Genomic DNA, 18,089 nt, shown 5'->3' on the forward strand with positions numbered 1-18,089 from the left:
TGTTTTTAATCATTGCTGAAAGTCTTGCAAGATTGCTGCTCTACCCGATAAGAAAGAGACTTGCTTCAAATGCTACTTTTTTCAAGGAGACCTATGGAGACTTTAAAACACGTTGGCTTTTACAAAATATTGGTGTACTTAAAAACTTTGTATGTAAAGACTCTAGAAATTGTAAGATGGTGAATCTATTTGGAATTATTTTGTAGGTTTTCTGGGTTTATTTAAGATTATTAATTTATATAGCTAAGAGTCTAGAATAAATTTTGTCAGTTTTACTTTACCAATTTACTTTTTGCTTTGGCTGTGCAGCTTGTACTTTATGTGCATCAGATTTTTTTTAGATATAAATATCTAAATTTCATTAGGGACAGGTACAGTACATCTCATATCTTACACTACATTGGTAAGTTTTTTTAGCATTGCTGCCAATGACAGGGTTGGATCTGTATAAGTAAATGTTATAAAAATAATTTAGATCTTTGTTTGATGCAGTCTAGATTTTAATTTTTTTTCAGTTTTCTGCCTAAAGCTATTGCATAATTTTTTTCAGCTTTTGTTTATAATTCTGTTTAATTAACATGGCATTTATAAATCATTCAGTTTCTTGTTTGCAACAAATGTACAGATTCTTACACTGCAGTACTTTAATAACTTTCCTGTCTTACTGTGCTAACCAAGGTTTATGTCAAAATGTTGACTGATTTATGTTTGGTCCCAATTCATTGATTGATGTCTCTTCTTTTTTTGTTAAACCCTATAAGAGATGAGAAAAGACAGCGTCTCCTGCAACAAAGAGCTGAAGAGCTGGCAAGGCTGAGGCCAATGTCAGCATTTGGTTTAAGAAATCGCTACCTTTCCAGGCTAGGAGCTCAGGTAAACTTTTACCCTTTGTTACATTTCAATCAAATGAGCAAGATCAAAAACCATTTAGTTCATACAATACTTCAAAAATCAGGTCACTATTTAAGGTATAGTTGAAATAATGTGCTTCTAAAAGCAGTTGAGCATCTATAGAAATAAAATCATAATGGAAATTGAATCAGAAAAGCCAGGAGGGAATAATTTAGAGAACTTGAAATATATATTGTGTGTATGTACTTTGGTTGCTCAGTTCACATATGCGGCAGATTTGTTGGTACCATTCCAGCTCATTAAAGGAATGCTGTATGCCCTGCTCATAAGTGATTAAGTGAAAAGCAATTGTCCCTTGTGTACCCGCATGCCTTCGATCAAGTAAAGCAAAACAAATGTGAAAGAGTTAAAAGTATGCATTTTCTATAAAAATATTCAAGAATGGCCTGGACACATTTGGTGATAACCGTAGAAAAGAGCATAAGTAATTTGAATAAAGTGATTTTTCAAAATAGATGTTTTCTTTAATTAGTATCACACATCTTCAATTGTGCAATCAGTCATCCAGCCTATTTAAATGGAGAAAAGCATCCACTCTGTTGTTTGGTTATCATCATGTGTACAACTCTAAATATGAACCAGAGAAAGCAAACTGTTGCAAATGAATTAAAAAGTTTAATGTCCATGGGACTGTAGCCAACCTCCCTGGACACGGTCACAAAAGGAAAATCAAACCCAAAATGGGCAAAAGGATAGTGAGAATGGTGGATAAAAAGCCAAGGACAACTTCCAAAGAGATACAAGCTAATTTCAAAGGTCAAAGTCCATCGGAGGCTGGTTGCACCATCTGTCAGTGGGATCAATGGAAGAAGACACAGAAGGACTACACTTTTGAAAGAAAAACATAAAAAGCCAGACAGGAATTTGGTAACGTGCATATTGACAAGCCACAATGATTCTGGGAGAAAGTCCTTTAGACAGATGAGACAAAACTGGAGCTTCATGGCAAGTTGCATTATCCACAGATAAAAAACTGAAGCTTTGAAAGAAAAGACCACCAGAACCTACAAAGAAACGTGGAGGAGGTTTGGTTAAATTTTGGGGCTGTTTTTTTCTGTGTCTGGCACGGGGTACTTTGAGTCCTTGCAGAAAACCATGAAATCTCAAAACTATCAAGACATTCTGGAGCAAAATGTACTGCCCAGTGTCCCAAAACTGTCTCAGTTGCAGGTCATGGGTCCTCCAACAGGATCTTCTTCTTTTGGCTGCTCCTGTTACGGGTCGCCACAACGGATCATCTTCTTCCATATCTTTCTGTCCTCTGCATCTTGTTCTGTTACACCCATCACCTGCATGTCCTCTCTCACCACATCCATAAACCTTCTCTTAGGCCGTCCTCTTTTCCTCTTGCCTGGTAGCTCTATCCTTAGCATCCTTCTCCTAATATACTCAGCATCTCTCCTCTGCACATGTCCAAACCAACGCAATCTCGCTTCTGACTTTGTCTCCCAACCGTCCAACTTGAGCCGACCCTCTAATGTACTCATTTCTAATCCTATCCATCCTTGTCACACCCAATGCATATCTTAGCATATTTAACTCTACCACCTCCAGTTCTGTCTCCTGCTTTCTGGTCAGTGCCCCAGTCTCCAACCCATATAACATAGCTGGAGACCTTACCTTTCACTCTTGCTGATATCCATCTGTCACAAATCATTCCTGACACTCTTCTCTACCCATTCCACCCTGCCTGCACTCTTTTTCACCTCTCTTCCACAATCCCCATTACTCTGTACTGTTGATCTTAAGTATTTAAACTCATCCACCTTCGCCAAATCTACTCCCTGCATCCTCACCATTCCACTGACCTCCCTCTCATTTACACACATGTATTCTGTCTTGTTCCTACTGACCTTCAGTCCTGCACATCCCCCTTATTCTTAAATATCGGCACCAGTACACGTCTTCTCCACTCCTCAGGCATCCTCTCACTTTTCAAGATTCCATTAAACCATCTGGTTAAAAACTCCACTACTGTCTCTCCTAAACACCTCCATGCTTCCACACGTATGTCATCTGGACCAACGGCTTTTCCATTCTTCATCCTCTTCATAGCTGTCCTTACTTCCTCCTTGGTAATCCATTGCACATCCTGATTCACTATCTCCACATCATCCAACCTCTTCTCTCTCTCTCATTCTCTTCATTCATAAGCCTCTCAAAGTACTCTTTCCATCTGCTCAACACACTCTCCTCGCTTGTGAGTACGTTTCCATCTTTATCCTTTATAACCCTAACCTGCTGCACATCTTTCCCAGCTCGGTCCCTCTGTCTAGCCAATCAGTACAGGTCCTTTTCTCCCTTCTTAGTGTCCAACCTCTAATACAACTCATCATGCTCCTTTTCTTTAGCCTTTGCCACCTCTCTCTTCACCTTGCGCCTTATCTCCTTGTACTCTTGTCTACTTTCTGCATCTATCTGACTATCCCACTTCTTCTTTGCCATCCTCTTCCTCTGTATACTCTCCTGTAAATCCCCATTCCACCACCAGGTTTCCTTTTCCTTATTCCTCTGTCAGAATGTCATGCCAAGCATCCTTCTTGCTGTCACTCTTAGTATATCTGCTGTAGTTTCCCAACTGTCTGGTAATTCTTCACTACCACCCAGTGCCTGTCTCACCTTCTCCCTAAACTCAACCTTGGAGTCTTCCTTTTTCAAATTCCATCATTTGATCCTTAGCTCTGCCCTCATTCTCTTCCTCTTCTTGATCTCCAACGTCATCCTACAGATGATCTCCAACGTCATCCTACAGACCACCATCCTATGCTGCTTAACTACACATTCCCCTGCCACCACTTTCCAGTCTTCAATCTCCTTCAGATTGACTCTTCTGCATAGGATGTAATCTACCTGTGTGCATCTTCCTCCACTCTTGCATGTAACCCTATGTTCCTCCCTCTTCTTAAAATACGTGTTCACCACAGTCATGTCCATCCTTTTGGCAAAATCCACTATCCTCTGACCTTCTTCATTCCTCTCCTTGACACCATACCTATCCATCACCTTCTCGTCTCCTCTGTTCCCTTCACCAACATGTCCATTGTAATCTGCTCCAATCACCACTTTGTCCCTTGGGTACACTGTTCATCACTTCATCCAACTCACTCCAAAAATCTTCTTTCTCATCCATTGCACACCCAACTTGTGGGGCATATGCACTAACAACATTCATCATCACACCTTCAGTTTCCAGCTTCATAATCATTACTCTGCCTGACTCTCTTCACTTCCAAAACACTCTTGACATACTGTTCCTTCAGAATGACCCCTACTCCATTTCTCCTCCTATCCACACCATGATAGAACAATTTGAATCCACCTCTGATCCACCTGGCCTTACTCCCCTTCCATTTAGTCTCTTGCACGCACAATATATCAGCCTTCCTTCTCTCCATTATATCTGCTAACTCTCTCCCCTTACCAGTCATACTGGCAACATTCAAAGTTCCTACCCTCCGTTCCACTCTTTACCTTCCTCCTCTCCTTCTGCCTCCAGACACGTCTCTCTCTCCCCCCCCCCCCCCCCACCCCTCTTCTTCTCCGACCAGCAGTAGCCCAATTTCCGCCAGCACCCTGTTGACTAACAGTACTTATGGCGGTCGTTGTTAACCCGGGGCTCGACCGATCCGGTATGGAAATTTGTATTGTTGTCCGCATATTGATTTGGCAAAATTTTACACCGGATGCCCTTCCTGACATAACCCTCCCCATTTTTCTGGGCTTGGGACTGGCACAAAGAAACACACTGGTTTGTACATCCCCTGTGGCTGGGTTGTGGGTCTTCCAGCAGGATAATGACCCAAAATACAGCTAAATGCACCTGAGAATGCATTTTTCAGTTCTTTTGCCAATCTGGAGAAGGCAACCTTTCAAACCTGACACAGCTGGAGCTGTTTGCTCAGGAAGAGTGGGCCAAACTACTTGTTGATGGGTGCAGTAGTCTGATTTAGAGCTACAGGAATCACGTGTTTGCAATTACTGCCTCTAAAGGTTCTGCAGCAAATTATTAGATTAAAGGTTCAAATATTTTTGTCTGTGCCATATTCGTTATTACTTGAGATACAGTGGTGTGAAAAACTATTTGCCCCCTTCCTGATTTCTTATTCTTTTGCATGTTTGTCACACAAAATGTTTCTGATCATCAAACACATTTAACCATTAGTCAAATATAACACAAGTAAACACAAAATGCAGTTTTTAAATGATGGTGTTTATTATTCAGGGAGAAAAAAAATCCAAACCTACATGGCCCTGTGTGAAAAAGTAATTGCCCCCTTGTTAAAAAATAACCTAACTGTGGTGTATCACACCTGAGTTCAATTTCCGTAGCCACCCCCAGGCCTGATTACTGCCACACCTGTTTCAATCAAGAAATCACTTAAATAGGAGCTGCCTGACACAGAGAAGTAGACCAAAAGCACCTCAAAAGCTAGACATCATGCCAAGATCCAAAGAAATTCAGGAACAAATGAGAACAGAAGTAATTGAGATCTATCAGTCTGGTAAAGGTTATAAAGCCATTTCTAAAGCTTTGGGACTCCAGCGAACCACAGTGAGAGCCATTATCCACAAATGGCAAAAACATGGAACAGTGGTGAACCTTCCCAGGAGTGGCCGGCCGACCAAAATTACCCCAAGAGCGCAGAGACGACTCATCCGAGAGGTCACAAAAGACCCCAGGACAACGTCTAAAGAACTGCAGGCCTCACTTGCCTCAATTAAGGTCAGTGTTCACGACTCCACCATAAGAAAGAGACTGGGCAAAAATGGCCTGCATGGCAGATTTCCAAGACGCAAACCACTGTTAAGCAAAAAGAACATTAGGGCTCGTCTCAATTTTGCTAAGAAACATCTCAATGATTGCCAAGACTTTTGGGAAAATACCTTGTGGACTGATGAGACAAAAGTTGAACTTTTTGGAAGGCAATGTCCCGTTACATCTGGCGTAAAAGGAACACAGCATTTCAGAAAAAGAACATCATACCAACAGTAAAATATGGTGGTGGTAGTGTGATGGTCTGGGGTTGTTTTGCTGCTTCAGGACCTGGAAGGCTTGCTGTGATAGATGGAACCATGAATTCTACTGTCTACCAAAAAATCCTGAAGGAGAATGTCCGGCCATCTGTTCGTCAACTCAAGCTGAAGCGATCTTGGGTGCTGCAACAGGACAATGACCCAAAACACACCAGCAAATCCACCTCTGAATGGCTGAAGAAAAACAAAATGAAGACTTTGGAGTGGCCTAGTCAAAGTCCTGACCTGAATCCAATTGAGATGCTATGACATGACCTTAAAAAGGCGGTTCATGCTAGAAAACCCTCAAATAAAGCTGAATTACAACAATTTTGCAAAGATGAGTGGGCCAAAATTCCTCCAGAGCGCTGTAAAAGACTCATTGCAAGTTATCGCAAACGCTTGATTGCAGTTATTGCTGTTAAGGGTGGCCCAACCAGTTATTAGGTTCAGGGGGCAATTACTTTTTCACACAGGGCCATGTAGGTTTGGATTTTTTTTTTCTCCCTAAATAATAAAAACCACCATTTACAAACTGCATTTTGTGTTTACTTGTGTTATATTTGACTAATGGTTAAATGTGTTTGATGATCAGAAACATTTTGTGTGACAAACATGCAAAAGAATAAGAAATCAGGAAGGGGGCAAATAGTTTTTCACACCACTGTATTATTATATTAATTATCTTTAAGCATCTGTTTTTGTTGAAGAAAGCATTTTAAAGTAACCATTTGTATCCACTCTTCATACTTCTGAATACTTATATCATGTCAGACTTTTCTGTTTGGTTGATCTGGAAAAATTCATTTAGTTGTTTGTTGTAGCTTATACTGCATAGTGTTGCATTCAGTTTAGTGCTTTAGTGTCTCTTCTGTTACTTTAGCATTATGATGTCTTACTAACTATTTGAAGACTATAACCAAATACAGTGCCTTATATGGTTTAAGCATAATATAGAATGGACATGGAAGGTAGGTGCTGTTAACGTACAAGTTGCACGTATAAGTTTAAGCTTAAAACATACACTTTTAATTGGTAGCTTAAAAAACTCCTTTCTCACAGTACTTTTTGCTTATTAATACAAGCACACTGTATTCAAGCAAAGCATTGAATGTACAGGCATCTCCTCATCTGTTTACAAGTTCAGAGATGAAAGAGGGTGTTATTAACAGCTGACCAGTGAACTTCACTGCACTCTTTGATTTAGTGCAATTGCATTAAATCACTGTTGTTACAAATCTCTTCTTATTCCTGCGCCTTTGCGATCCTCTTAAATAAAAGATATAGAAACAGACGTTTTGGGCTGAGAAATGTGGATTGGATTGGAAGAGTTGGTGCAGAACAGTTGACTAGTTATTTCAGTAATATCTGATTTGAAATCGGTCATTGCATCTTTGAATGGTTTCAGAAAAGAGACCACAGTTGTATCTTTTTGTTGATGTGGCCAATCATCATATTGCTGCAGAACCACAGGCGTATTTGAGTGACATCGTAAGTTTGCCTTGTTGTCTAGTATGTTTAAAATATCCAAGTTTTTTACACTAGCCAGAAACTATGCACCTTTGGGTGCTTTCTACATCACTGCTGGTGTAAAAGCACTTGAGAGAATCATGTTAATAATGTGGGCACTCCAGTTTAATCTGGTGTAGCTACGCAAGGCAGTCATCATGTTTGCTTCTCGGTTAGTAACAGTCAATTCTAAAAACTCAGGTTTTTCAAACAGTAAAGCACGAATGTTTTCACCTGTTTTAATTGTGCTTGCTTCAAACGGGGTTGCAAAAAGCCCCCTTGACATAAGATTGTAGCTCTTATTAATATAATGGATGGTAGCAGATATGAAATAGGTTTTCTCAAAAGTTTGCGGTCCAAATATCAGTTGTGACAGCAAACCCATAATTACTAACAGTCTCTAACAGTCTTTGACTTTTCCTACTACATGTTGTGACACAGTCATCGGATGGGGCAATATCTCTTTAAACTTCAGATTTTCTAATTTTGCCTGCCGTGTCAACCAGGTACTGCTTAAGTTGAATATACAGTAGCCCTCATCAGACACTGGGTCGTAAAGCCCTATATCCTTACAAATATCTTGGTGTCATTTTTGATTCCTCCCTCTCTTATTCTGCCCACATAAATCACATTAAGAAGCTTTCTTACTTTCACCTCCGTAACATATCCCGTGTTCGCTCCTTCCTCTCCTTTTCTAACGCTGAGAAACTTGTCCATGCTTTTATCACATCCCGCATCGATTAATGTAATTCCCTACTGGCAGGTGCCCCTTCTAATCTTATATCACAGTTCCAGCTTATTCAAAACTCAGCTGCAAGAGTCCTTACTCGAACCAGCAGCAGCGAGCACAATACACCCATCCTGCTCCATCTCCACTGGCTCCCTGTGTCTTACAGAATCGAATATAAAATCCTACTAATAACTTACAAAGCCTTAAATAACCTCGCGCCAAACTACATCAGTGACCTTCTCCATCACTATGTGCCTGCCCGCCCACTAAGGTCCTCTGATTCTGGCAATCTTGTTGTGCCCCTCACTAATCTACACTCCATGGGTGACAGGGCCTTCAGCTGTATAGCGCCCAGACTCTGGAATGACCTACCAAAATTAATCAGGTCAGCTGACTCCATGAATTCTTTTAAAAAACAACTCAAAACTCATCTGTTCAGGAAGGCTTTTAGCTCTACTTGACTTTATTACCCTTCTTTCAGTTTACTTCTCTGTCAAGATGCAAATGTAACCTGTGTGTGTGTGCGAGACCGTCAATTATGCTGTCTGTTTCTTTTTTTTCAGAATTCACTGTCTTAATCTTCTTTATTTATTTATCTGGTTTGTACAATGCTATATACTGTATACGCTGCCGTTCTTTATTATATTCTGTAAGTGCCTTGAGCATGGGAAAGGCACTATATAAATAAAATGTGCGGATTTTATTTAATAATAATAATACATTTATGCTGTGCTTTGCTTTTAGCGTTCGCTGTTACTTTTGACAGGTTTGACAAGCATGTCGGTTTAATTTGACCCTTCACTACTTGCTGCACACGTGTGGCACTTTAAACCTGAGGTGCCCGACTTGTATTCAGCATATATTGGCACATTTGTTGCAGCAAGCAAATGGCACTTAGTTGCCATCGATAACAACTGAAAATGACAAATGTCAGACTTCCTTTTTACTAAGTTTTGCATTCTTGTGTACTCCTTTTTCTAATACTGTCCTCTGTAGATATAAGGTTGCATCTGGGCTCTAAAATCTTGAGAAGGTTGTGTGCGAAACAGTATATGCATGCATCCTAACTGCTTTTTTTTATTTTTAATAAATTTGCAAAAACCTCAAGTAAACGTTTTTCATGTTGTCATTATGGGGTGTTGTGTGTAGAATTCTGAGGGAAAAAAATGAATTTTAATCCATTTTGGAATAAGGCTGTAACATAACAAAATGTGGAAAAAGTGATGTGCTGTGAATACTTTCAGGATGCACTGTGTGTTCTCCTTCGTTTACAGTTGAAAGCTGTGTGAATTTGTACTGAGGATATATACAAAATGTTTTTGTCTATTTATTTGTGGGTTTGTTTCCCAACCATTTATAACGGTTTGAATTTCTTCAAAGGAAAGGATACAGTATAGAGGTAGTTTTTTGAGATTTTATTTTGTATTAATACTTTATTTATTTGGAACTGACCAAGAATTTACTTTGTGTTCCCTGTAAAACCTTAAAGCTTTAAGATTTTAGATTTAAGATTTTATAATTAAGATTTTATTTCATTTATTTGGAGTTGATCAACAAATTTAGTGTGTTCTCCTCTAAAACTTGAACTCTTTTCACTGGTCAGAATTAAGACCTTTATTTTGTATTACCTCTTTTATTTATTTGGACTTGACCTTAGAATTTAGTTGTCCGTTTTGTTTGTGTTCTCCTGTAACACTTAAAGCTTTTGACTGGTCAGAAGTAAGATTTTAGTTTATTATATATACTGTTGTAAAATATTCTACAGTGCATTTGTCACGTTCAGCTTCTGACAGAAAATAAATAATATTTAAACCAAAATTAACCTTATGATATCTTCACATCTCACTTAGGAGTAAAAAGGAGCTTGACAGAAATAGTGATTTCATTATATCGTGATACAGTGGGGCAAAAAAGTATTTAGTCAGCCACCAATTGTGCAAGTTTTCCCACTTAAAAAGATGAGAGAGGCCTGTAATTTTCCTCATAGGTATACCTCAACTATGAAAGACAAAATGAGAAAAAAAAATCCAGAAAATCACATTGTCTGATTTTTGAAGAATTTATTTGCAAATTATGGTGGAAAATAAGTATTTGGTCACCTACAAACAAGCAAGGTTTCTGGCTCTCACAGACCTGTAACTTCTTCTGTAAGAGGCTCCTCTGTCCTCCACTCATTACCTGTATTAATGGCACCTGTTTGAACTCATTATCAATATAAAAGACACCTGTCCACAACCTCAAACAGTCACACTCCAAACTCCACTATGGCCAAGACCAGAGAGCTGTCAAAGGACACCAGAAACACAATTGTAGACCTGCACCAGGCTGGGAAGACTGAATCTGCAATAGGTAAGCAGCTTGGTGTGAAGAAATCAACTGTGGGAGCAATTATTAGAAAATGGAAGACATACAAGACCACTGATAATCTCCCTCGATCTGGGGCTCCACGCAAGATCTCACTCTGTGGGGTCAAAATGATCACAAGAACGGTGAGCAAAAAATCCCAGAACCACACGGGGGGGGGACCTAGTGAATGACCTGCAGAGAGCTGGGACCAAAGTAACAAAGGCTACCATCAGTAACACACTACGCCGCCAGGGACTCAAATCCTGTAGTGCCAGACGTGTCCCCCTGCTTAAGCCAGTACATGTGCAGGCCCGTCTGAAGTTTGCTAGAGAGCATATGGATGATCCAGAAGAGGATTGGGAGAATGTCCTATGGTCCGATGAAACCAAAATTGAACTTTTTGGTAAAAACTCTACTCATCGTGTTTGGAGGAGAAAGAATGCGGAGTTGCATCCAAAGAACACCATACCTACTGTAAAGCATGGGGGTGGAAACATCATGCTTTGGGACCAGGACTACTGATCCGTGTAAAGGAAAGAATGAATGGGGCCATGTATCGTCAGATTTTGAGTGAAAACCTCCTTCCATCAGCAAGGGCATTGGAGATGAAATATGGCTGGGTCTTTCAGCATGACAATGATCCCAAACACACCACCCGGGTAACGAAGGAGTGGCTTCGTAAGATGCATTTCAAGGTCCTGGAGTCTCCAGATCTCAATCCCATAGAAAATCTTTGGAGGGACTTGAAAGTCCGTGTTGCCCAGCGACAGCCTCAAAACATCACTGCTCTAGAGGAGATCTGCATGGAGGAATGGGCCAAAATACCAGCAACAGTGTGTGAAAACCTTGTGAAGACTTACAGAAAACGTTTGACCTCTGTCATTGCCAACAAAGGGTATAAAACAAAGTATTGAGATGAACTTTTATTGACCAAATACTTTTTTTCCACCATAATTTGCAAATAAATTCTTTAAAAATCAGACAATGTGATTTTCTGGATTTTTTTTTCTCGTTTTGTCTCTCATAGTTGAGGTATACCTATGATGAAAATTACAGGCCTCTCTCACCTTTTTAAGTGGGAGAACTTGCACAATTGGTGGCTGACTAAATACTTTTTTGCCCCACAGTATATACTGAAGTTGACTGATATGAAAAAAATTATCATTAAGATTTTTTCCATATTGCTCAGCCCTAATTATATGTAGTTTTTTATTTCTAGATACACTTGTTTCTATATACATATTTATATTTAAGTTTCATTCTAATTTTTCATCATACCTCTACAAGATTGTGTGTATCAATTGGTTTTGATCTATGTGTTGAATACTTGCTTTTCAATTGTTTACGTTACTGTTATCTAGATGTACTCAGTGGACAGACAGAGCATTGAAACTGACACGTGTACAAACTTTTGCTAATTGGTGTACAGCTTGTTAAATGTGCAGTGGAAAAAATCATTTGCATCACATAAAAACAGAAAATATGGAAATTTCATTGTTAGTAAAAGCTATTCTTACGTTCTGCTTTTGTTTTTTTTTTTCCTTTCTTTCTACAGCTACCAGATCACTACTGCACTCACCTATCTGCTCTTGCCCATAGAAGTGTCCTAAAATAAAATGAATTCAGGAAATTGGATGAGGTAGCAGCAAAAAGCAATGTAACCTGTAATGCTGAGAGTGCATCCTTCCTTCAATGTCGGTGTGTTTTGTACACGGGTGTGTATAGTCATTACTGAAAAGTAGAAATGTTTTTAACAAAACTGTGCAATAAATAAATTCAGCATAATTTTGTGAAAAATATAAACAAAATTTAAAGTGCAAATTATGAGGAACATTTTAATTTAAATTTGAGGATAAAAAGTTTGCCTTACAACAGTTAAGATTTCAGTCTTAATACATATATCCAAAGATGTTATAAAATATTTAGAAAACATTGTAATACTGCATTAGTTATTTTTTTATTGTGTTACATAATATATGTGGTGAATATAGGAACCCTTAGTGTTGTACCTCAGTTTTTAGTACAAGAAAGTTAGTGTGCTTGGTAAGTTATGATTTTTAGGATGGTTACATGATGATATAATGAAAAAGCAATAATGAATTATGGCAGTAATTGACAGTTATTACATTTTCAGGAAAACATTTTCAGAAAGTAAACAATGAAATCAGGGCTACATAATATAATATGCATTGTTTACTATAGAACATTGATTGTTTGCACAGTGTCCCTTATAAAAACAAGGGAAACCAACTCATTGTTTACATTTTGTACTTTTTGCATATATTTAATACAGATCCAGAATATTGTAAATATTCAACTATAAAAGTTGTTTGGATATTTTGCATGCCTCCACCTTTCTTTATTTTTTGTTTGCATTTTTTTTTTTTTTTTTTTAGAGTACCTTTAATGGTTCATTTGAAAGAATATTTTGTGTTTTTACTTGAATTTATCAATATGGAAAGTTGCTAAATTGTTATACTCGGTTATTTGAAGACATTGATGTATGGTTTTGTATGAGGCAACTTTTCACATTCACCTATAATCTTAACTCAATAAAATTTGTAACTCTATAATGGGGAAAAAAAATTGTACATTTGTATAATTGTACATTGAAGTGTTTAGTTTTTTTTTAAACAAATTTTTCTATGATGTCTATCCTTATCAGCTTTTGTGCATGAGTGGGAGACTGCAATCCTGTTATCAACATGTTCTGCAGGGTGTGTGCAGGAACCGCTTTATGCATCTTCCTCCTCCTAATGCTTTAATTAGTAGTAGGCAAGTAAATGTTCTTTATAACTAAAGAATATCTAACTTTCTTGGTTTTAAAAGGCTGCCCATCTAATAAAAACATTGCTGTTCTGAAACAAACATTATCACAAAACTTCAAGGGGGACATCCACTCCACAGCCTAGATCCCAGTTCAGTATAAAATATGTAAATAGTATGGTCAAAACTTTGATGGGGAATCTTGATTAAGAGCTTGTGTTAAATGTGAACAGCACTGAATAGAATAGAATAGAATGCCTTTTATTGTCACTATACACATGTACAATGAGATTAAAAGCAGCTCCTTCAGTGCAGACATATATGTAGAACACAGCAAGTAAATAAACAAAAGTTGCAAAAAAATTCTGCGACGCTATATACATATGGAAAGAATTATAACTATTGCACTATTGGGTCTTCAACTTTCTGGCAGAGGGTAGCAGGTTTTTCTCAAGACTTTGATGGTATTTTGTCTCATCCATTTTTCCTTCTACCCTAACCCTGCGGCAGAAAACACCCCCACAACAGGATGCTGCCACCTCTATGCTTTACTGTAGGTATGGTGTGTTGTGAATGGTGAGCTGCATTGGATTTTTGCCAGGTGTACCATTTGGTATTGAGGCCAAATAGTTTGATTTTGGTCTCATCTGACCTTAAGACATTTTTCCACTTTGCATCATAATCTTCAAGGTGCATTCTGGCAACGCTCAAACAAGCCTTAATGTGGCCTTTCTTGAGAAGTGGATTTTTCCTTGCGACCCTCCCGAACAAGCCACAATTCATGTTGTCACATGCACACAATGACCACTCTTTGCCATAAAATCCTGTAACTCCTTCAAAGTGGCCATTGGCCTCTTGGTAGCCTCTCTTACCAGTTTCCTCTTGCTCTTCCATCTAGGTTGGAGTGACAGCCATATCCAGGGTGGGTCCTAGTAGTACCAAATACTTGCCACTTCTTTATTATGGACTTTACTGTGCTCCTTGGGATTGATAAAGCCTTTGAGATTTTTTTGTATCCGTCTCCTGCCTTATGTCTGGCCACAGCTCTATCCTTGATGTTCTGAAAGTAGCTTGCCACCCATAGTCAGTGGTTTGCTGTCAGTTGCACTATCAAGCAAGGGAATGCTTCACTAATCACACTCAGTACAATTGATCATAGGTGGAATCCAGTAACCATGGTCTGGAATGGAAATGGTGGTTACTTACATCTTATTAAATTTACAAATATTGTTAAGGAGGGTGATATCTTTCACTTGGATGTGTTAGACTGTATTGAGTTAGTAAAGCTGGAAAAATATTGATTTGTGGGTGTTCATTTAAGGCTGTAAAGCAAACAAATGGGAATATTTCAAAGTGGGTGATTCTTTTCTATACACAGAGAGAGAGACGCACACACTGTGATTGAGTAAAGTCCTGTCCAGGCCTGTTTTCACCCTTTTGGCGAGATAGGCTTTGGCCCCTGCAACCCTGAAACAGACTGAGGTTGTACAACTCACCAACTGAAGTTGGTCCATTGAGGGCTGCAGTGTCTGCACGGCTCTCTAACACACCTGAATATTATGGTGTGCATACATTTTCAAATTTATTAATTTTTTTTGGTAACATCCAGCAGCATTTTTTGTTGCATATATGTTTATAGTACAATGTATAGTTTATACTGAATGCTTTTAGTCTGTGAAAGTTAGTAATTCACATACTGTTAATGCACATCCTTTCTTTATTATGTACATGTTGTATAAAGAGTTGGGTGATACTGTGAATGACCTACAGAATAGTAGTATGCTGGAAATGTCAATACTCCTTTATTATGCTGTAGACTGTTCTTGTATTGCAAGTGTCATCTTCGCTACTGTGTAGTAATGAAGAGCTGTCACTAATAAGATATAGAATTTCCACACTGCCCGGATTTTTTTTTTTTTTATTCCTTGTGTACATTGTAAAACCCATAATAATATTATTTGTACAAGAAACTTTGTCATTTATCTCAGTTTTTCTGCAAAATGTGTACTCGCCTCTGTGGCCAGGCATACTTTCTATTGAATTTTGTGGCTGTTTTATCCATCCACACATTCCTATGGCCCACTTAATCCAATTAAGGGGCAACATTGACTGGAACAATGGAGATGATCCCAGATGGAAGTCGCACTAATACACACATTGAGATAATTTAGAGTCATTAGCCTTAATGACATTATTGGTATTTGAAGCCAGTCTTTTAGAGCAATAGAGCAGTTGTGCTAACCCCTAAGCCACTCTGCTGTTATTACAGCTAGGATAAAGAGATGTACATATTTATTTTAAATTGGGGAAGAATGTTTAATGGTTAAAAACAAAAGCAACAAACAAAATACAATCTTGCACTTTACCACATTCATGTCTAATTGGTACTGGTTTAGACTGCAATGAAGTTGTTTGACTACTAATAGCTAGTACATGGGGAGAAGAAGGATGCTAATGGTTGGCTTTATTTTGGTAAAGCCAGCCACCACCCCACTCTTCACAGTAGCTGAAAGTTCCAAGGCTATTTACCTCCACCAATTGTGTTGTGTGTTTGCATAATCCATCCTTGTCCAGCCCACATTTCCATTAACATTTTTCCAGGCCTCATTAAAAGAAAGACTGGCACATGCTAGAATGTTTGTTGCTCGTTTGTAGCATATCATATAGTTTTGACATCTACTGTATAGTAGATGCTTACTCAAAACAGTGCACTTTAGTCACAGCTCAGGGAACACGGATTTGATTTCCAACCTTGTTGTCCTTATAGAGTTTGCATGTGTCCAGCACACCCCAAAACAACAGCCACCTGTCCTTTTCACATCCTGACTGGAGTCCTTTCCTAGAAGCAATTGATGGGAGGTGCTGCAGTTATGTCACCTTGAAATGAAAAATGAATTCAGAAAATGCAGAGATTTTTTTTCTCTTTTTAAACTTTTAACTGTCCGTATCGATTTTTAGCTGACGTTTGTAAATTGAAAACAATATTTACATTTTTACAATTCACAATGGTAAATTTTAAATGGCACTGATTTTCAAAGGGGTCCAAAAGTTCCATTTTGATGAGATTGAACTCCATTTTTTTGCTTGTAGTTGGAATTAAAATGAGGAAGAGTGGCTGGAATGGCATTTTAAGCAGTCTAGTCATTGGTACTCGTTTTAGAATTATGCTTTTAAATGAAATTGAGTAAATAAGTTCTTCTATGGGCCACACATTGGCACTTCGTTGATACTGATTTTTATTCTGACATTGTATTTCCTTTAGGAGACTTTATGGTGAAGGATTCACTTTATTTTTTCCAAGTTTTAACATGTGTTTTCTGTTTTTTCTCGCCACTAAAAAGTATAAAACAGGACTGATACAGCTGTTGAAACTCACGATGGGCCTCCAGATTTTGTAGGACAGCATAACAAAGTTCAAGGAGCCGCAGTCTTTTCCCTTATAGGCGCCGATAAAAAGATAGGCAAAGCGCGTGACGTGGAAAGGTACGAAGCAGAGCGCAAAAACTGTGCAGACCACCAGGATTGTGCGAATGGACTTGGAGCGGATCTCCTTCCCAACCGTGATGCGCTCCTGTGATCTCGAGAGAACCTTCACCATGGACCAGTAACACGAGAAAATTATGAGAAATGGGATAAAAAATCCAGTGATGATCAAAGTTATCCCGTAAGGAAAATAAACGAACAAGAGAGACGGGCTGGTAACATCGTAGCATATCGTAAAGTTGTCTACTACAGCACTGCGCGAAAAGACGAGAGTTGGAAAAAGTTCGATCAGCACCACACCCCAGGACAGCGCCGACCCCCACACAGCCCGCTCCTTGGTTCTGTACGGAAGAGACCTGATGGGATAGCAGACTCCCAAGAAGCGATGGACGCTGATACAAGTCAAAAATAAAATGCTGCCATACATATTGGCGTAGAAAAGGAAGCGCGCGGCTTTGCAGGCGACGTTGCCAAAAATCCATCTGCCCCTCATGGCGTAGCTGACTGTGAGTAACGGCAAGGAAGGCAGGTAGAGCAGGTCTGCCACTGCCAGATTGACGAGGTAAACCGTGGAGCAGCTCCAGGGGCGACTCCTCAAGCACTGCCACAGAAGTGCCCCATTCAGCAACAGCCCGGCCACAGTCGCCATACCATAGGTTACAGGTAGCAAAATGTACTTGTAACTCTCGTGAAAATTGCAGTATGCTTCTGTTGAAGAATTGACGGATACCGGCTCGGAGATCGTGACTTCTGGGTCATCCATCGTCCCAAAATGTTCTTCGCTTTTAACGCAATTCGTGAAGCGTACGCTGTGAACATGTAGAGAGTATCCTCTAACTGCAGTTGCTGTGACCACGGCTTAAGTCTTGGACTCTACTGCTTGCTGGCGACAAGTTCAATCTGGTTTTGCTTCTGACCTTGTACAGGCGAAAGTGGGTCCTCAGAATGGATATATATGAAGAACTGGTAAATGTTTCTGCGGCAATTGCAAAGGTTCCGGTCACAGTATATTTCACCGAAGCAGTAGTAGTTGGACACTAAAGGCAAGCAACATGCAGGGAAAGTGGAAGCCCTGCATCTAAAAGGATCGACTGCACATTGGCCTTCGCATCAGTGGCATTTGTTCTACTAGAAAACGCCCACCTTTTAAACCCATCAAGACTGGCTTACTGCCCAGCACACGTAGGTGTAAGCCAAGCCTCTGGCCAGCCCGTGCATACAGTATTTTTACAACGTGTATTTTACACTAGTTTGTTTTTATTGCAGCAGCTTTACAAATACGCACTTTACATAAAGCAAAGTAGTAAAAAGAAACCCCTCTCACAGAATA

General features: G+C 39.2%; 2 protein-coding genes across 2 annotated transcripts in view; one reads left to right on the top strand and one right to left on the bottom strand.

Moving 5' to 3' along the window:
• Positions 1 to 12,850, top strand: part of mfsd1 (major facilitator superfamily domain containing 1) — a 46,421-nt gene extending 33,571 nt beyond the window's left edge. Inside the window, exons 16-17 of the mRNA XM_028794448.2 lie at positions 762 to 873; positions 12,066 to 12,850. Of these exons, the coding sequence (XP_028650281.1) occupies positions 762 to 873; positions 12,066 to 12,125 (172 nt within the window). The 3' untranslated portion in view covers positions 12,126 to 12,850. The remainder of the gene's footprint in view (positions 1 to 761; positions 874 to 12,065) is intronic.
• Positions 12,851 to 16,544: 3,694 nt separating this feature from the next.
• On the bottom strand, positions 16,545 to 17,578 carry LOC114645333 (P2Y purinoceptor 3-like). The gene has a single exon (XM_028793198.2). It carries the CDS (start codon positions 17,520 to 17,522, stop codon positions 16,545 to 16,547), a length of 978 nt encoding a protein of 325 aa, XP_028649031.2. The 5' UTR covers positions 17,523 to 17,578.
• Positions 17,579 to 18,089: the final 511 nt, after the last annotated feature.

The sequence above is a fragment of the Erpetoichthys calabaricus genome, chromosome 2 (genome assembly GCF_900747795.2).
Source record: "Erpetoichthys calabaricus chromosome 2, fErpCal1.3, whole genome shotgun sequence".
NCBI lineage: Eukaryota > Metazoa > Chordata > Cladistia > Polypteriformes > Polypteridae > Erpetoichthys > Erpetoichthys calabaricus.